At 35.7% G+C, this 21,834-nt stretch overlaps 1 protein-coding gene across 1 annotated transcript; it reads right to left on the bottom strand.

Moving 5' to 3' along the window:
• Positions 1 to 20,089: 20,089 nt before the first annotated feature.
• On the bottom strand, positions 20,090 to 21,631 carry LOC107944325 (tRNA 2'-phosphotransferase 1). The gene is made up of 6 exons (XM_016878149.2): positions 21,468 to 21,631; positions 21,190 to 21,279; positions 20,993 to 21,047; positions 20,784 to 20,906; positions 20,411 to 20,467; positions 20,090 to 20,251 (listed from the first exon to the last, which is right to left on the bottom strand). Exons 2-6 carry the CDS (start codon positions 21,190 to 21,192, stop codon positions 20,205 to 20,207), a joined length of 285 nt encoding a protein of 94 aa, XP_016733638.2. The 5' UTR covers positions 21,193 to 21,279; positions 21,468 to 21,631; the 3' UTR covers positions 20,090 to 20,204.
• Between the last annotated feature and the right edge of the window lie 203 nt (positions 21,632 to 21,834).

Here is a 21,834-nt window from a genome sequence, read left to right as displayed (position 1 = left end):
GGACTGAAATGAGAAGTTATGCCTGGGGAGGGCCTACGGGAAAGGCCCCAAATCACCCAGTGGTGATATTTCAAGGCCAACGAGTACAGGATCTGGAATACAACTGGCGCCAAGGGTCATAATCCAAAAACCTGTAGCTTTTCCTTACAAGGATAGCAAAAAGGTTCCTTGGAATTACGACTGCAATGTGATGATCACGGGAGAGGAGAACCCGATAAATGCTTCAGAAGAGGGTAATGACGCAGGTTTCTATACGCGTAGTGGAAAACGTTACGACCTGGGAAATACAAAAAGGGAGCCTATAAAAGGAAAAGCCTTGGCGGTTGAACAAGATAAAACGAAGACGATCGGAACTGAACCGCATACTAAACACACCGTGACTGAAAATGAGGCTAGAGAATTCCTAAAATTCTTGAAGCATAGCGAGTATAGCGTGGTGGAACAATTGCATAAGCAACCCGCTCGCATCTCAGTGCTCGAGTTACTTCTAAGTTCAGAGATACATCGTAATGCGTTGGTAAAGTGCTAAATGAGACTTATGTCGCTAAAGATATCTCAGTGAACAAATTGGATCGCCTGGTTAACAATATAAATGCCGATAACTTCATCTTCTTCAACGATGATGAGATCCCGCCAGGCGGTATGGGATCTACCAAGGCCTTGCACATCACTGCCCGTTGCAAAGGTGTATACTACCGGCGGTACTTGTTGACAATGGATCGGCCCTGAATGTTCTGCCCCTGTCCACATTAAACAGGCTACCTGTGGATAGTTCTCACATGAAATCATGCCAAAATATAGTGAGAGCATTTGATGGCACTCAAAGAAAAGTGATGGGAGAATCGAGATACCTCTATTGATTGGTCCAAATACATACGAGGTGGACTTTTTGGTAATGGATATTAAACCATCTTACAATTGCCTATTGGGGAGGCCTTGGGTCCATTCTGCAGGAGCTGTACCATCGTCACTTCACCAAAAGTTAAAATTGGTGATGGAGGGTCGATTGGTGACTATAGATGCAGAAGAAGACATCATTGCGTCAGTCACCGATGATATGCCATACATAGAGGCCGATAGTGAAGCGATAGAATGTTCATTCCGATCATTGGAATTCGTAAATGCCACATTTGTCATCGAGATGAGCAAAATCCCAGAGCCTAAGATATCCAAAGCTACGTCAATGAGCTTACAGCTAACGATGGGAAAGGAGCATTGCCTGGAAGAGGATTGGGAAAATACCTCCAGGGAAGGGTCGGAGTACCGATCCTAGTTAACAAACAGGACCGTTATGGTTTGGGATATAAGCCTAATGCGAGGGAAATGAGGAAAGAGATGGAGAAAAAGCAAGAAAAGAGAAGAGCACATTTGGGCGGGATAGAAGTCAAGTGGGGACCGATGACCTTTCCCCATATATCTAAGACTTTTGTTTCAAGGGGAATTGTCTACCCTGAAGAGAAGGATGAGGTTACAGAAGGAAGGATTGAGAGGTTGGACATCAATGCCATATCCGCGGAAGAAAGGGTGGAAAGGAATTTATCGGGCATTCGTCCTTGCGAACCTGGAAGTGTTTTGAATAACTGGACTGCAGAAGAGATCCCTGTAACATTTAGAACTAATTCAGAGTAATATTCAGAACACTTGTTGCCCTAAGCCTGGGGGTGATAAGAATCTTTTGTAAAAGGCACATGTCCAAAATCTAATTTCAGTGAAAACTTATCATTCAGTTTCATCTTGAGCAAATATTCTTTCATTCTTTTCATTCCCTTTATAATCATAGTATGCATACAAGTATTCTTAGATTCTTTTATTTGGGCCTCCATTTGTTCCAATAACAGGTCTTCAGATATCAACGAGATGAGCGACTCTGTTACTAATTCAGAGTCTCTATTTGAGCAAGACATGAGTATAGATAATCCTCAAGATTTTGAAGATGACCAAGACAGCGTTTCATCTCCGGATTTGTTAAGAATGATGGAAGAAGAAGAAAAACAAATTCTACCCTATAAGGAATCAGTAGAAGTCGTGATCTTAGAAGAGGGCAGAGAGGTAAAAGTTGGCGCTTGCATTGCCAAGGAAACAAGGCGAGACCTTGTTGAGTTGCTTCGAGAGTTTAAAGATGTCTTCGCATGGTCCTACCAAGATATGCCAGGTTTAAGTACTGATATTGTGGTGCACCGATTGCCTATAAAGGAAGAATGCAAACCAGTCCAACAAAAGCTTCGAAGGATGAGGCCTGATGTCTTGCTAAAAATAAAGGAAGAAGTCAAGAAGCAATTCGATGCTGGTTTCTTACAGGTGGTCAAGTACTCAGAATGGGTGGCCAATATAGTCCCTATTCCTAAGAAAGATGGGAAGGTGCGAATGTGTGTGGACTACAGAGACTTGAACAAAACCAGCCCAAAAGATAATTTCCCACTGCCTCATATCGATACCTTGGTAGACAACACGGCCGGATACTCACTGTTCTCTTTCATGGATGGCTTCTCCGGGTACAACCAAATTAAGATGCTTTCTGAAGACAGGGAGAAGACCACATTCATAACGATGTGGGGACGTTTTGTTATAAAGTGATGCCTTTTGGATTGAAAAATGCGGGAGCAACGTACCAGAGAGCCATGGTAGCATTATTCCATGATATGATGCATAAAGAGATAGAAGTTTATGTTGATGACATGATCGCAAAATCCAGAACAGAAAAGGAACACGTGCAAGTTCTGAGAAAACTGTTTCTGAGGTTAAGGAAGTTCCAGCTAAAACTTAACCCAGCCAAGTGTACTTTTGGGGCTAGATCAGGAAAACTGCTAGGATTCTTAGTCAGCGAAAAGGGAATTGAAATTGACCCAGACAAAGTTAAGGCCATACAAGAATTACCTCCGCCAAGGACTCAAAAAGAAGTTCGGGGTTTCCTAGGAAGACTGAATTACATCGCTCGATTCATTTCACAATTAACTGAGAAATGTGACCCCATATTCCGCCTTCTTAGGAAACACAATCCAGGTGTATGGGATGAGGAGTGCCAGGAAACTTTCGAAAGAGTTAAACATTACTTGTCCAACGCCCCAGTACTGATGCCACCTTGCCCTGACAAACCATTGATACTATACTTGGCAGTATTTGAGAATTCCATGGGGTGCGTGCTCGGCCAACATGATGAGTCAGGACGAAAAGAAAGAGCGATCTATTATCTCAGTAAGAAGTTCACTGAATGCGAAACGAGATATTCGCCAATTGAAAAATTATGTTGCGCATTGGTTTGGACTGCTCGGAGATTGAGACAATACATGTTGTACCATACGACTTGGTTAATCTCAAAGTTAGACCCTCTGAAATACATGATGGAGTCAACTGCTCTAAACGGAAGGATGGCCCGATGGCAAATTCTACTATCTGAATTTGACATAACCTATGTGAATCAAAAGGCTGTAAAAGGGAGCGCGATAGCAGATTTTCTAGCAAGTAGAGCCCTGAACGATTATGAGCCTTTGAACTTTGACTTCCCAAATGAGGATCTGATGTATGTGGCAACTACTGAAGCGAGCACACAAGAAGGCAATACTTGGAAATTAAATTTTGACGGAGCCTCAAATGCCATGGGCAACGGGATTGGGGCAGTCTTGGTATCTCCAAACGGTAATCATTATCCTTTCACCAGTAAACTAGATTTTGATTGCACAAATAACATGGCGGAATATGAAGCATGTATCATGGGAATCCGCGCGGCTATGGAACGCAAAATCAAGGTACTTGAGGTATATGGGGATTCGGCATTGGTAATTTATCAGCTCAAAGGCGAATGGGAAACAAGAGACCCTAAGTTGATTAGTTACCGAAGGATAGTCCTAGAATTGATTGAGGAGTTTGACGACATCACTTTTTGTTATCTCCCACGAGACGAGAATCAGATGGCCGACGCTTTAGCTACATTGGCTTCCATGATCAAAGTAAATAGACCAGAGGATGTGAAGCCTATCCAAATGAGCATTTATGATGCTCCAGCCCACTGTTGTAATATTGACGAGGAAGAAGAAAAAGATGACAACCCTTGGTATCAGGACATATTGCGATACGTGAAAAATTGTGAATACCCAAACCAAGCAACTGAGAATGACAAGAGAATGTTGAGGAGGCTGGCCAGTGGTTACGTCTTAGATGGAGAAATCCTGTACAAAAGAGGAAAAGATCAGGTGCTGTTAAGATGTGTAGACGCTGTGGAGGCCAAGCAGATCTTGGAAGAAGTCCATGATGGTATTTGTGGAACACACGCTAACGGTTTCACAATGGCCAGACAGATCATGAGATTTGGATATTATTGGTCTACCATGGAAGGAGATTGCATCAAGTATGCTAAGAAGTGCCATAAATGCCAAATTTACGGAGACAAAATTCATGTGCCTCCATCACCTCTTCACGTCATGACTTCCCCATGGCCTTTCTCCATGTGGGGCATGGACGTCATTGGGCCGATATCGCCAAAGGCTTCAAACGGACATCGTTTCATTTTTGTAGTGATTGACTACTTTACTAAGTGGGTAGAGGCTACTTCTTACGCCAACGTCACAAAGACAGCTGTCAGCAAGTTTTTAAAGAAGGAAATCATATGTCGGTATGGAATGCCTGAAAGGATCATATCAGACAACGCATTAAATTTGAATAATAGCACGATAGCAGAGGTTTGTAATCAATTCAAGATCAAGCACCACAACTCATCGCCATATCGTCCGAAGATGAATGGTGCGGTGGAGGCAGCCAATAAAAATATCAAAAAGATTGTGGGGAAGATGACTGAGACCTATAGAGATTGGCACGAGAAGTTGCCATTCGCCCTCTATGCTTATCGAACGTCCGTCAGGACTTCTACCGGCGCAACACCATTCTCTTTGGTTTATGGAATGGAGGCAGTGTTACCAATTGAGGTTGAAATTCCCTCTCTCCGAGTTTTTTTAGAACTAGAGTTAGACGAAGCAGAATGGGTCCAAGCCCGATATGATCAGCTGAACTTGATTGAGGAAAGGAGGTTAAGAGCTATCCGTCATGGTCAAATGTACCAGAAACGAATGATGCGAGCTTACAATAAGAAAGTTCGTCCTAGAAACTTCCATGAAGGGGACTTGGTACTGAAGAAGATCCTTCCCATACAAAAGGACTTCAGAGGAAAGTGGATGCCAAACTGGGAGGGACCTTATGTAGTAAAAAAGGTCTTTTCAGGAGGGGCATTAATTTTAACTGGGATGGATGGCAAAAGCTTGCCCAACCCTGTGAATTCGGATTCAGTGAAGAGGTACTTCGCCTAAAAAAAAAAAAAGGAGAGGCCAAGGCGAAAACCCGCAAAGGGCACCTTGAGACCAAAGGGGCTTTGAATTGAAAACCTAGGAATGGGCAATTCGAATTTTCGATCAAAGTTGAGGCATAGAGTAGTTTTGTCTTCTCCGAATTAACAAGAATGAGAGATGCTACATCTTGGGGCATCAACAAAGTCTTTTAGGATTTCTAAACACAGAGTTTGTGCAGAGGAGCTCATGCTGCGATATCTGGAGCACCTGTTTTTTTATCTTATCTTAGCAAAATTTGCTATTTGTTCATTTAGAGCTCTGCTCTCAATAAAATTCCATCTTATTCATTGTGATAATCTTTTTCATCGTATTCATCTCATATCTCAGCAAAATTTGCTATCTTGATTTGTTTGTTTAGAGATTTGCTCTCAACAAAATTTTATTTTGTCCATTTTGATATTCTTTCTCAAGCATTTTTCATTGAAATAACGATTAATGGACTGACAATACACATGCAGAAGGAGTTCTGCATATTACTCTGAAAGTTTCTAAATAATACGAGGACCTGAAACAGGACTATTGTTTAGAACTAACCAAACCTAAGGTTTGGAAACATTTGAGAAATGATAGTCTAAATAGCGTCTATTTCTTTAGGTTTTCTGTCAAAGGTACTGGCTGAACAAGAAGGCATCAGTGATGGAACCTTGATGAACAATGAGGAATGATAACCTAAGCATTAAAAATGGACCATTCTCATGACATCCTACAAATATCATTCATACACATCTAGTTAGGAGCATTTGATCCACTCTGATCATGTCATCCTAAACACTAGGCATAAATAGGTCCATGAAATGGATTTTGCAGGTCATGTTCCCCAGAGAACAGATCAAAGAAACAAATCCTATACCCCTGAAGTTACAGTGGGATAGATTGAAGTCATTAAAGTAGATCTTGTCTTCCCATATTGGTGGCGAAGTAGATCGAAGAAAGCAGATCTTGTCTTCATGTATTGGCGTGAAGTAGATCGAAGATATCAGATCCTATCTTCCTATATTGGTAGGAAGTGGATCGAAGATGCAGATCTTGTCTTCCCATATTGGTGGCGAAGTAGGTCAAAGAAAGCAGATCTTGTCTTCCCATATTGGTGGCGAAGTAGATCGAAGATATCAGATCCTATCTTCCTATATTGGTAGGAAGTGGATCGAAGATGCAGATCTTGTCTTCCCATATTGGTGGCGAAGTAGGTCAAAGAAAGCAGATCTTGTCTTCCCATATTGGTGGCGAAGCAGATCGAAGAAAGCAGATCTTGTCTTCATGTATTGGCGTGAAGTAGATCGAAGATATCAGATCCTATCTTCCTATATTGGTAGGAAGTGGATCGAAGATGCAGATCTTGTCTTCCCATATTGGTGGCGAAGTAGGTCAAAGAAAGCAGATCTTGTCTTCCCATATTGGTGGCGAAGTAGATCGAAGATATCAGATCCTATCTTCCTATATTGGTAGGAAGTGGATCGAAGATGCAGATCTTGTCTTCCCATATTGGTGGCGAAGTAGGTCAAAGAAAGCAGATCTTGTCTTCCCATATTGGTGGCGAAGTAGATCGAAGATATCAGATCCTATCTTCCTATATTGGTAGGAAGTGGATCGAAGATGCAGATCTTGTCTTCCCATATTGGTGGCGAAGTAGGTCAAAGAAAGCAGATCTTGTCTTCCCATATTGGTGGCGAAGCAGATCGAAGAAAGCAGATCTTGTCTTCATGTATTGGCGTGAAGTAGATCGAAGATATCAGATCCTATCTTCCTATATTGGTAGGAAGTGGATCGAAGATGCAGATCTTGTCTTCCCATATTGGTGGCGAAGTAGATCGAAGAAAGCAGATCTTGTCTTCAGGCATTAGCATGAAGTAGATCGAAGATGCCGATCTTGTCTTCCCATATTGGTGGTAAAGTAGATCGAAGAAAGCAGATCTTGTCTTCATGTATTGGCGTGAAGTAGATCGAAGATATTGGATCCTATCTTCCTATATTGGTAGGAAGTGGACCGACGATGCAGATTTTGTCTTCCCATACTGGTAGGAAGTGGATCGAAGATGCAGATCTTGTCTTCCCGTACTGGTGGTGAAGAAGATCGAAGAAAGCAGATCGACGATGGCGGATTTTACCTCCCTGACTACAGTGGAGTACATCGAAGCCGATAACTCTATCTCCCTGCATTTAACAGTGGAATAGAGTGAAGAGCACAAATCTTATCTCCCTAAGCAGTAGTGGAGCAGACTAAAAACACAAATCTCATCCCCATAGAGTCGTAACAGAGTAGATTGAAGCTTAGATCTTATCTTTATGAAGTTACATTGGAGTAGATTGAAGCTACAAGGCATACGTCAGAAAATGTAGTAGACTGAATCTAAAGCTACAAGATGCAGTGGATTGGAAGGAGATTATCTGAACCAGAAGAACACCAATGAAGTCAAGACCCAGCAAGACCAGGCAAAATTGGCCTTTCATTATGTCTTTGCTCCATTCCCGTTACACGACAATGAGCAAAGAGGGGCAGCTGTACAGGCCAATTTTGGGCCTAGCCCAATACCCAAAACCAACACCAGCCCGAAACCCTAGCCCAAATAAAAAAATGTTTGCGGCAGAAAACCCTAGGCGCAGCATGCCTAGGGCGCGCCGCTCAGCCTCGTCTGTACCCCTCACGCATACACGCCTCTGACCGGTCGCCACTCGTACGCCTCAGCTTTGGCCACCACGACGCCCACGCGTCTGACACTCCACCGTGCCCTCCATACCCTGCAAACACAAAACAACAAAGAACAGAGAGCAAATAAGGCTATAAAAGCCGAAACAAGCATGTAAAAAGCTTGGGATTTTTGGTAAAAAAAAAGAACAAAAAGAAACGCATTAACAGAAAGAAATAAAAGCAAACAAACGGATTCCAGGTTGTTATTTTCCATCAGATTCGTATTTCCCTTTTATTTATTTTCTTTATTTTGTATATCAAATAGAAGACAAAAAGGGCGAGATGAAACCTTACCTGCGCCGCACCGGGGGAGAGAAGACGAGCGGTTTCCCCTCGATCTTCGGGTCTCCGGCTTCTTTTTCGGGGATTTGGCCTTAGATCCGTACTCTAGGGACGCTAGGCTTCGAAAGGGGACCGAAAAGGTCCGATTTTGGACCTCCGGCCGCCATACGCGGTGGCTCTACGGCGGAGACTCGCCGAAAGCCTCGGCCGGGCCATCTCCGGAATCGGAGTCTGAGAAAATGAAAAGAGAGAGAGTTTTCTCTCTGTTCTTCAGCAAAATGAGGAAACAGTTTTATTTTTACCCTTTTTTTTATATTTATATTAAACACAAAACGGCGCCGTTTTAGCAAAGGGAGATCCGCGCGCCGACCCGACCCGACCCGAAGGATCCGCGCGTTTCAGTTTTTTGGGCAATTTGTGCGCGCAGTCCCTCTGATTCGCGGCGTGTTTCAATTTGGTCCTATTTCGCTATTTCTTTGTTTTTAATTTGACCACAAATTTTTATTTCTGTTTTATTTTAGTCCCCTGAAGCGCCGCGTTTTGAGATTTTGGTCTATTTTCCATTTTGGTCCCTTTTCTTTCCGTGCGTGTTACAATTTAGTCTTTTTAGTCCTTTTTTATTTCGAATCTACCCAGTATCTTTTATTTTACTTCGATTCAGACCTCTTTTTAGTACCTTTGCTATTGTTATTATTATTATTATTATTATCATCTTTACTATTATTAGTACTGGTATTATTGTTGTTACTTTTATATCTCTATTCATATTTACTTACGTATTTTTAAATATATATATATGTCTTATTGTTATCATATAAGTGCTTGTATATATATATGTACATATTTTACATATAATTTGTTTAATATATATACGTATACTCATATTTCCTTTTTATATATCTATATACATATACATATTTTTATTTTTATAAGTATATATATTTATATGTATGTATTTATATATTTTTGTATATCTTAATTTGCATAGACATATACACTCATATTTTCAATATATTTTAAACATATATACATAAATTAGCGTATTTATTTGTATACGTAGGTATATTTTCATTATTTTTAAACTTTAATTTGTACATACATATTTTCATGCGCCTACTTTATATATGCATTTCATTATTTTTATATTCCATAATTTTACATACCTATATATTTATATACATATTTTCATTTTCATAAATATATACACGTACACATTTTTCTTTAATATACATATGTATATATATGTACTCATATACATTTCTTACTATATCTTATAATTTATATATATATACACGTACATATTCTCTATTTATTTTAAATATTTTTTTTTATATTTCATATTTTCTACATGCATATATATATACTTATCTATTTACATATTTTAATTCATATACTTATACATGTATACATATTTACATATATTTTTACATTTAATAATCTCACAATACGTATACATACATAGATTTTTTCATATTTTCATAATTTTGTGTACATTCATGTATATACGTTCTTTACATCTACTCATTATTTATTTATTTATCTTCATTTTCATTATTATTTATATTTAATAATCTTATTTCCGTTGCTATTATTCGTGTTGTTTTTATGCCATCATACCCATTATTGTTTTGCTATGCATATTAACACCAAACATCAAAAAGAAAATTTTTCTAAATGAGGCAATATTTCGCGTTTGGAAAATCGAGAAAACGTGCCCTAACGTGCTGGGTTTCGATTTCTTGTTCGACCAAATAGCCAAATATCCTCTTAAAGCTTCAAAGTATGGCTTCAATAAACTATAAGGTGATCTTGGTTTCGATGGTATAGAGTATCGTGTCCTAACGTGCTGGATGTGATATTCCTTCGGAATAAGAAAGTCTTATATTTCGATTCACCTTATCAGAGTTTCTTTTAAGGATCGTATTTTTAAAATTCTTCAAATTTTCAATTTTCGGCACTAAGACACTGATTAATCAACTAGGTACCAATTTTGGGCGTATCGAGGGTGCTAATCCTTCCTCGTGCGTAATCGACTCCCGAACCCATTTTTCTGATTTCCGTAGACCAAAATCGTTGTTTTAATAAAATCTAAATCGTTTATTAAAAACAACCATTTTACGAGGTGACCCGATCACACCTCATGAAAAAAGATTGGTGGCGACTCCCATTTTTAGTTTTATTTTCAAAATCCAAATTGACCCCGTTTTCCGTAAAAAAAAATGGTGTCTACATACACTGTCTGGAAGTTTTATGTTAAACACTTACTAATACATTCGAGTTGGAACGTAACTTTGATGATTTTAATGTGAAATGGATGTATTTATTCATGTTTTGGATTGGTTGAAAGATTGAATTTTAAGTTGCTTGTTATTAAAATTTGCAGGGTTGGTAAACTTGGACTATAAGGTTCATTTTGAGTCCACACGGCCTGGCACACAGGCGTGTGATTAGACCGTGTGAGACACACGGCCTTTACACGGGCATGTGAGTAGACCGTGTATCCCCTGCATCTAAAATTTGGTAAACAGAATGCTCAGGTATGGCCACACAAGCAGACATGAGCAGAGACACGGGCATGTGTCTCAGCCGTGTAAAGCACACGACCATAGTACACGAACATGTGCCTAACAGTGTGAAAACTGCACTAGATTCGAATTGAAAATAAATCCACACAGGTTAAGCACATGGACATGTGTCTTGGCCGTCTGAAACTAGTTTATTCATAAGTAATAAATCAGAGAAGTACACGGGTAAAAAACACGGACGTGTTCCATACGTGTGTGTCATACAGGGTGACAACACGGGTGTGTCTTTGGTTCACACGGGCGTGTCTCGAAACCACACGAGCGTGTGGTACTATTCATTAAAGAAAAATTTATAAGCTTCTGTTTAGGTCTCGATTTTTTTCTAATATCTTCATTGGGCCCCAAATGTCTATTTATGAGTCAATAAGATAAATTACTAAACTTTATAATGATTAATTTTATATGATTTGTGATATAAACTGTAGTGACCGGTAATGCTTCGTAATCCTATTCCGATGTCGGAAAAGAAATATTTGGGAGAATTATACATGGAAGATAAAAAATAGGAGTTCTTGATGCTGAAACAAGGTGAGATGTCCGTAGTGGATTATGAAAGAGAATTTTTGAGATTGAGTAGATATGCAACTGAATTTTTACCAACTGAAGATGATAGATGCAAACGGTTTTTACGAGGACTGCATGATGAATTACGATTACAGTTGGTGTCTCTACGGATTACTGAATTTGCGAATTTAATTGAGAGAGCCAAAATGGTTGAAGAAGTGTTGGGGTTAGACAAAAAGCCTGAAATTTCTCGTTCACTTGGGAAGCGTCCCGGAACTACAAGCTCTAATCCAAAATCTAAGAGATCAAAAGAATTTTGAAACAGTGGAAAATTTGGATCTAGATCAGATAGAAGTGACAGAAATCATGGTAGATAGAGGACAGTTTCTGCTGGTAATGTCATATTACCAGACATATCAGACAATTTACAAAATAATTCACAAATAAAATAACATTCATAGTATAATTTAATAGTTAAGTGACGCTCGAAGACTAAACGTAAATTAAAAGTGAAACGGAACTTGTTTAAATTCTCCGGAAATTTTTCGTAAATTTTTTTATAAAAATTTCGACAGCATTTTTACTTATTTTTATATAAAACCCCCTGCAAACTTCAAACCCAAAACAATCCAGTATCAATACTCTAACCAATGATTAGGTATACTCAAATATAGAGCTGATCATGGGCTGGGCGGCCCGGCCCCGCCCGAAGGCCTGCCCGAAAAATGTGAGGGTTTGGGTAAAAATATAAGCCCGAAAAATAGGCTTGGGCAAAAAAGAGGCCCGTTTAGAAAATGGGCCGGGCCTAGGGTAAGAGTTTTTTGGCCCGGCCCGGCCCGAATTATATATTAATATATATATTTTATTTTATTTTTAATAAGAGTTTTTTGGCCCGGCCCGGCCCGAATTATATATTAATATATATTTTTTATTTTATTTTTAATCATTTTAAATTTTTAATATAACTATTTTTTATTATATTGTCAATTTGTGTATTATTTTAAGAATTATTTTAGTATCATTTTTATTTGTTTGAATATTTATTTTTATGTTTTTAAATATATTTGATTTATTATATTTTTAAATTTTTTTATTTAATAAAATAAGCAAAAAGAATTTAATATGAGCCGGGCCGGGCCGAGCTCGAGCTTAGCAATTTTATTTCGGTCCGAGCTTGGACAAATTTTTAGGCCTATATTTCGGGCCGGGCCGGGCCCGGGCTTAGTATACCGGCCTAAAATTTTATTTGAGCCCGGCCCGGCCCAGCCCATGATCACCTCTACTCAAATACATCCAATTTTTATCAAAATAATAATTTAATACCTTAGTTTAAACTTAGTTTAAACAATATAACATGTTAGTATATATGTATAATTAATAACTTTTATTTCATTTCAATTATTTAATACCAAATTTACCATTTCATAACTTTATATCATAATCATAATCCAAAACATTATAATTATTTATATACAACCAAAATCATTTAACTTAAATGTATATACATAATTCATATTCAACTACCTAGTACATGCCACTTAACAAAAGGAATAAATACATCACCAAAATTTTCTTGTTGGAGTCAGGTTTGTTTTGGATGCTGGACCAGGCTCGAAACTCTAATGACCTGCGCACGGAAACAACCGTACGCTGAGTATTTCATACTCAATGGTATTACTATAAATCAAAACTATTTAACATTAATAAATTACAAACATCAACCATAAACTTTATAATCATTTAAACTAATTAAATATAATTATATTACTTCATAACTCTTAAATTCATATTTCATTTTTCACATACTAACTCAATTCATAATTTAACTCATACATTCTTTCTCATACTTTTCAATAATGCCAAAACAATTAATCTCATTTTCAAAATTTCATTTCAATTATTTACCCTATTAACAAGGCTCGGACTCTGACAGATACGCGGATTCCACCCAAACACACTAGAATATCCAGCCCAAACACACCCGGAATATTATAAATCCTCCATAACACTCCAATAAGGCATTAAATGTCTTTTCGGATAAACCGAAGTATATAATAACAGAAACATCTTCTCGGCCAAACTACAAATCTCCTCATCACATCACAAATCAAATGGCATGCCATTTGTATCAAATCTAGTCCGATAAGTTAATAGGGTATTATTTTACTTTTCCAATTTCAATTTCATTTCCACAAAAATTTTCAATACTCAATCAATTCAAACATCTATTATCTTAATTCATATACAAATTAATTTTCACACATACTCATATTTAATTTCAAATATAATACTTACCTTATCTTAATTATTCCATAACTATAAATTCAATATACATTTAATACGAGTTTACTCCTCAACGATCTTTTCTTTTCCTTTAGATGTCGATGCCTTGTTTTCCTTGTTAGCTACGAAAATAAAAATAAAAATAATAACATTTTACATTATTAATTACTGCATTAATTTAAATAATTAATTAAATTTCTACTCAATCTATGCCTAATTTTAAATTTAATCCTAATTGACTCTTTTATTTGTTTCATTTATTTCATACTTCAATTCTATTCATTTTTATTCCATATTCATCCTAACTATCAAGTATTCATAATATAAACCTAATTTAAAATTTCTTTTAATTTAATCCCTCTAATACAAAACTTATAGCTTACTTTACAATTTAATCCTTTTACTAATTCTAACTTAAAATTTATTCAATTCAATCCCTAATTCATCTTTTTCTTCAACATAAACTTTGTTTAAAAGCTTATAAACTTTCAAACTATCAAATTAATTTCATCAAAACCTTGTTTTAAGACTTCAAAAATATCAAATTTAAGAGAAAAGGACTAAATTTAGCTTACTAAACAAACTTGAAGCTTTAAAATCCAATTTTCCCCTTTTCTTTTCTTTACCTTTTCTTCCCCTGTTTTTCGAATGCTCTCTGTTTCTTATTCTGTTTGTTGGCTTTTGTTTCATTTTCCTTTACTTTCGTTTTATTCTATTTACTTTAATTAATTTATTTTATTTTATTTGTTTTATATTAATAATTTAATTCTAATTATCTATTACTTTAATATTAAGTAAACAAATTATTTTATAACAAATGTACTAATATTTTTATTACAATTGTCATTATTCAATTTGTTTATTATACAAAAATCATATAATTTAATTATTTATTTTACAATTGTACTAATATAATTTTTACACATGTATAAATTATATTAATTGTATACCATACATTTGTCTTAATCTAATTAATTTATTGAATAATTTAATTAATAATTAATAAATATATTTTTCTTATTATTTAAGAAAATATACTTATATTTTACAATTGTATAAATACAAGCATTACACATGTATTTTATCATATCCACACAATTGGCATATATTTATTTAATAATATAATATCATTATAATTTAATTATCATAAATTCATATTATATAAATTATATTTATATATCATTAATTATATAATTTAAAACAAGTAAAATCTTAGATTTTATTCTCTTATGCCGCCTCAACTATAGCAAACTGGATTAATTCCATTTTAGCCCTTTTTATTTTCTATTGTTCTATAATTCAACTTTTATCCTTAATTCAATTTAATCCTTTTTTCTATTTTCTCCAAATTAAACTAAATTCGCCTAATTAAAACGTAATTAGACACGCTACTAGACTTATAAATATTTCTAATAATTCTTTATGAGTCTAATTCACTAAGACAGAGGCCCGATAATGTACTTTTTCGATGCCCGTGAATTTTGAGTTATTACACCTTGAGTCGATGAGGCACTAATAGTGTCGCACTGTTACTTCAACTTTGTGTTGATGAGGCACTTTGTGTGTCGTACTATTACTGATACTTCGGTTTAATCCGATGAGGTACTATGTACCGTACTACGTACCGTACTACTACTTTTACTTCGGCAAAGCTGATGAGGCACAATATGCCGTACTGGTGTGTTGGTTGGATCCGTGTATCTACCAACGTCCGAATTTTGTTAATAGGGGTAAATTACCATACTGGACTATTGAATGACTGTGTTACTGTACTGGAAATCGACTGATATTGGCTGATATAAAATTGAACTAAATGTTTCATTGAGAAAGAACTTGAATATAATTAGTGCTATTAGATTTGGAAATAGTAGCTTAAATGCATTTTGTGTTAATAAATGTTTAAGTGCTGGTTTATAGAAATATCACTGAGTGTATACTCAGCGTACGGTTTGTTTCCGTGCGCAGGTTAGATACAGAAGTGACTAACAACTTAGCATTCAAGTCAAGCCCGAACTCAAATACTTGGTAATGTATTTTATTTTGAAAAATGAAATGTACTTAGGTTATCTTTTGGAAGCCATTTTGAAAGTGAATGTTAATAGTGTAAGAATGATAATGGTTAACCCATGAATGCAAAGTTTATGTTTATAATATGGTCATTTATATAGTTTAATTTGAATTGATTCAATTAGTACCAAAGTACACTGTCTGAAAGTTTTATGTTAAACACTTACTAATACATTCGAGTTGGAACGTAACTTTGATGATTTTAATGTGAAATGGATGTATTTATTCATGTTTTGGATTGGTTGAAAGATTGAATTTTATGTTGCTTATTATTAAAATTTGCAGGTTGGTAAACTTGGACTATAAGGTTCATTTTGAGTCCACACGGCCTGGCACACGGGCGTGTGATTAACCGTGTGAGACACACGGCCTTTACACGGGCATGTGAGTAGACCGTGTGTCCCCTGCATCTAAAATTTGGCAAACAGAATACTCAGGTATGGTCACACGGGCAGAGACATAGGCGTGTGTCTCATCCGTGTGAAGCACACGGCCACAGTACACGGATATGTGCCTGGCCGTGTGAAAATTGCACTAGATTCGAATTGAAAATAATTCCAAACGGGTTAAGCACACGGGCGTGTGTCTTGGCCGTCTGAAACTAGTTTATTCATAAGCAATAAGTCAGAGAAGTACACGGGTAAAGAGCACGGGCGTGTTCCACCCGTGTGTGTCACACGGGGTGACAACACGGGTGTGTCTCGAAACCACACGAGCATGTGGTACTGTTCATTAAAGAAAAATTTATAAGCTTCTGTTTAGGCCTCGATTTTTTTCTAATATCTTCATTGGGCCTCGAATGTTTATTTATGAGTCAATAAGATGAGTTACTGAACTTTATAATGATTAATTTTATATGACTTGTGATATAAACTACAGTGACCGGTAATGCTCCGTAATTTTATTTCGATGTCAGAAAAGGGCTAGGGGTGTTACAGGACACACGGTCGTGTCCTTGCCCGTATGACTCATACTGCCTGGACACACGCCCATGTCCTCTGCTTGTATGGTTCTAACTTGTAAACAAAGAGTTACACGGCTTGGACACATGGTCGTGTCCTTACCCGTGTGACTCACACGGCCTCGGCACATGCCCGTGTGCTTACCCATGTGGTCCTAAGTCACAAACTGTGAGTTACACATCCTAGAAAAATGCCTGTGTCCTATGCTCGTGTGAACCCTACAATATCATGGCCACACACGGCCTGGACACACACTCGTGTGCCAGTCCATGTGGCCCCAAGTCGATGAATAATGACTTATACACCTGATCACTTGGCCTGCCACACGCCCGTATGGTTAGCCGTGTGGCGTTGACAACCACCATTTTCGGCAACCTGAAACTTGTAAAATTAAGATTTCTTATACGCATCTGATTTTATTTTGATGGGGAAATAATACGGAGACTACCCAGAACTTAATTAATCATTCCACAATCAATTATGCTAACAATTCCAACACTTAGCAAAATCAATCTACCACTAAAATCATGTCAAAAGATTCGACGCAATTCTATTCCAATTCACACACTTACCTCGTACGAAACAGGAGGCATCAAACTAATACAATGGATTAACGTCTCTTTCGATATCCTTGCCTAAACAACGTAACCAATCGAGCGTTTAACCGAACATCAAATAAACGAGCAAAATCCCGTTTCGACAGAAAAACAATATTAATACAACAGAAATCACAAACAAAAAGAAGTCACAACAAAACTTACACAATATCGACCTCACATGCAACAAGACTTCTCGATTCACATAAAGATCAATTGCCGAAAGAAGAAAGATAAAAAAGGAAAGAACAAAAAAACAAAGAACAAAAATTTTGGAAGAAAGAAAGAAAAAAATAAAAGAACAATAGAATAATTAAGTTAACCACCAACCTTTCCGGCATTTGCAAATATATATATTTTTTACTGTACATGATGTGACTCAAACTCGAAATTAGACAAAATACAGACAGATGCTTAACCAGTAAACTAGCAGACTCATTCTTGACACCAATTTACCTAGAATTGCACTTAACCACCTAGCACATAGATAAATGTTGTTTTAAAATAACAAAACTTTTAGTAACGCAACTTGAACTCCAAACCTTAAACACAAAAGTAGAGCATAATACCACAGATATATAATTTTAATCAATGCAGAATCTCACAAATAGATTTTTAAAATTTTGGGGCGTTACAGTTATTTTATTTGAGTCCCTAGTATAAAATTGTTACTTACTAAACAACTTCATAACTATTTTAGAACAATGCTGAATGAAATACACTCTGAATCGCTAAAAAATTTTCATGATGCCAACTTTTGAAATGTTCATAAATCATCAATTAAGAATAGTCATAAATATAAAGGAAGAAGGTACAAGACTCTGATATTGTAGTTAGGACTCAATTTATTACCACACGATGAATAAAATTAAATAATACTAAATTATGTTACACTCACGATATGAATGAAAATTTTCGAAGATTGGTGGTGACTAGTGAATGTATTTGGGTTGAAGAGACCTTAAATTTTCTATGAATCGAATGAATAAAGAGTTGGAATAGTGGTTTCTAGAAACATTTTTGAAGATCAAGGAAGAAGGGGATGATGGTAGGTAGGTAGGTAATGACAATGGATAGTAACAGTAGTGCCCTTTTTGCAAAATTTTTACTTTTAATGCTGTAAATGAAAAAGTTGTGAAAGTTGGGCGACCAACTTTGAAGTTTCGCTTCTTTTTTCTTGTTAATTTTCTCAAATACAGGGCAATTTGGTAAGTTGAAGAAATGAGAAAACTTGTTCGAAAGAGAGCAAAGCGTGTTTTCCGGAGGAAATAAAAGCATCGAAATTCCAGTTCCCAGAATACCCTTGCCTTTTAATTGGGATGCCCAATAAGATAAGAGCACTAATTCTAACGTATATAAAAATTTTATGTTATGGTTTTAATTAAAATTTCAAATTATATAAAAATACAAAAAATTAAAGTTGAAACACTAAGGCTTAGTTTGGATGGGCGGTGTGTTTAGCTCCGGTGAGGTTAAAAACAGCGGTGACAGTGAGATTAGGTACTGTAGCGGTGAGATTAGATACTGTAGCAGTGAGATTAGAAACAGTGGTAGAGTGTGTGTTTGGATTCAAACGCAGCTGTAGCGGTGAGGTGAAAATAAAAAATGACTTTTAAGGACATTAGATTAAAAATGATATATAATAGAAGTTTTTAAAATTATTTAACAATTACAAAATTAATAAATGATTAAAAATTATTATTAAATATAATTTAATAACAATATATAATTTAATAAAATATATGAATTTACTAAAATTATAATATATAATATTATAAAATATAATTTAAAATAATTATTATTAAATATAATTTAACAAAAATATATAATTTAATAAAATTCTTAATATTAAATATTCTTATATGAATTTACTAAAATCATAATATATAATACTATAAAATATAATTTAAAATAATTATTATTAAATATAATTTAACAAAAATATATAATTTAATAAAATTCTTAGTATTAAATATTCTTATGATTGTATCAACAAACTTCATCAATTTCTTCTATCAAATATTAAAATATTTGGACTTGACTTTGAATATTGATTTTATGATTGTTACTTTACCATCAGCAACCCAAGTTCAATTTACTTAACAACATAATGAATTAAGGTTTTTCTTCATATTCCCAATTATGTATTCCATTTTCGACTGTAAAGCACCTTTTAACTCATCTCATCAGTGATTTTCTGTCCATTGACAAATTAGGATTCTATTGTTTGTGCATCAACAATTTCGAATTCTAAAATTTAGAACGTAAATTTTATTTTCTCAATTTCAATTTTGTTTCTAGATTTAAATTGCAGCAATTTTGGTCTTCAATGTTGTTTTCTTCTTTCATTTTAACTTCTTCTTTTTTGTTATATTTTCTGATGGATTTTTTATGATTCAACTTTTAGACATGTTTATTTTCAATTTTTTCCACGAGCATTTAGATAAGAAAAATATTAAAACTATTCAAAAGTTACTTGTTTGCTTCAAAACGAAGCATATAAGGACTAAATTGCTCATTTTTATATTAGATGTCCCAATTTACTCTTGAATTTCTAATAGTTTAACCAACAAAAATCTTACATGAGTTAACAAAAAACCTCTCCAACTAAATTGCACGCATAACTTGTTTAGCAAGGTTCATTTTGTCTAAAGATTGAACAGACTTGGATTAACAATTTTAATAGATAAAATGTACTCTTATTGTAATCGACTTGGACAAATATGAATGGTGGTCATCTTTTATAAATACAAGTTTGTCATCACACAGGTTTAAAAGAAAGTAAAAAAAAAAAAAGATGATCATTTCATCATTCAATTTTAAACATTTAAGAAAGGTATAGGTTTTCTGTCTGGCCATGATTCTATTTTCTCAAAGCACTTGACAGGTACCACCCCATCAAAACCTTAAGTCAATATCACTTTGTTGTCTGAAATGTAAAGCTTCATGCCTTCTGCAGTCATCAAGAAAACAAGCGAAGACAACTTAAGAACCGTAGTTTGGCAAGAACAAATCAATATATGTTCGGCCACGACTCTAAAGAAAAGTGAGAAAGATGACTTGCTTCTTTCATGATTTTATGAACCGAAGCAATAACTGCAAGCATGCTTACCTTCCAAAGCTTTTCTAACATCAAGATAGATCAAAACGTTAACATCTCGTCTCATACCTGAAGAGGGTAAAAGATACAAATCATCATAGGCCCTCTACAGCATTTAGATTCACTAAAACTCAATTTATGCCGATTAGTGCTTGTCATTTCCCATTATCGCTTAAAATTCACGTTTTATATCGGCACCTTAGTAATCCCCTTTCATAATCTTTAGCATGAATCCTATGGTGAAATGCAGATAACAAGCATAACAACACCCCTAAGCAGTTTTTCACGTATACAGTGCTGGCATATTAAAAATAGAGAGTAAAATGAAGGAGTTCGTATGTCAAAGTTCAGAGGAACAGTAAAGAGAAATTTCATGATATCTCACCACTTATCACTTCACCGTCAGTCGGCAAGCCACTTGAGAAGTGAACATGCAATCTTTTCATGCGCTTCAAACCCGACTCCAAAATTGATTCCAAATTCCTCTTATAGGTTCCATGTACGCAAACTATCATCTCAGGGAAAATCAAGAGGATTATGCAAAATAAAAGGCATAAAGAAAGTCCATAAATCTAAGAGACATGATGTTCTTACATTGCACTTCATCAGCTGAAAGTATTTGTTTTAATAATCTTTCGGACTCAACTGTCTGCCAACGTGACATACAATATCTTCCTTAGAAGTGCATAGACATAAATAAAGATGCTCAAAACAACAGCTAAAAATAATCTAAGGTGACAATTCAGATAAAGCATGAAGAAATTAATAAATTTTTAAGAAAGATTCATCACCATGACGGTATGGCCTTGGTTTGCACGTATCAGAAGCTCCCCATTTTCCTCAAGAAGGCTAAACCGTTGTTTATTATCTTTTCTGACAGCCTACAATCAATAAACATAAAAACCATGAAATTTCTTTTGGCTGCAAAACGAACATTTTCCTTCTCATGATTGTTTATACACCAACATTTTGGAGACCAAGAATCTAAATTACTACTGGTAACAGCTCAAAGATCACTTATAAGTAAACAACAAATAGTATTTAGCTCAAAGAAGGAAAATGTTTATACATCAATAGCTCAAAGAACATTTCTGAGGCAGTACATGAACTGTCCTCTTTCTCCTCCGCGTTCGGCACAACTCATCTACTTCTTCCCTGCATTAGTAAACTGATCACTTAATTTGCTTATATAAAATTCAACATGCAAATACATGGATTTAGCGGCACTAAAAGGAATAGAATTATGGAAGAAGAAAACATCAATTTTTTTGTCGGCATCATCCAGCTTTTGCTTTTGAGCACCGTCAGCTGCTGACTGCTCACTAGGCGATGGATACACTGGAAAATCATTACCGAACATAATATTAAGTTGCTACCAACTATGAATTCAGTCAATTGATACAACAGTAAGTCCACATCTTCATCAACAAAACAAC

Source organism: Gossypium hirsutum, chromosome A05 (assembly GCF_007990345.1).
Source record: "Gossypium hirsutum isolate 1008001.06 chromosome A05, Gossypium_hirsutum_v2.1, whole genome shotgun sequence".
Taxonomy (NCBI): Eukaryota; Viridiplantae; Streptophyta; class Magnoliopsida; order Malvales; family Malvaceae; genus Gossypium; species Gossypium hirsutum.
This window is presented reverse-complemented; position numbering and strand designations above follow the sequence as displayed.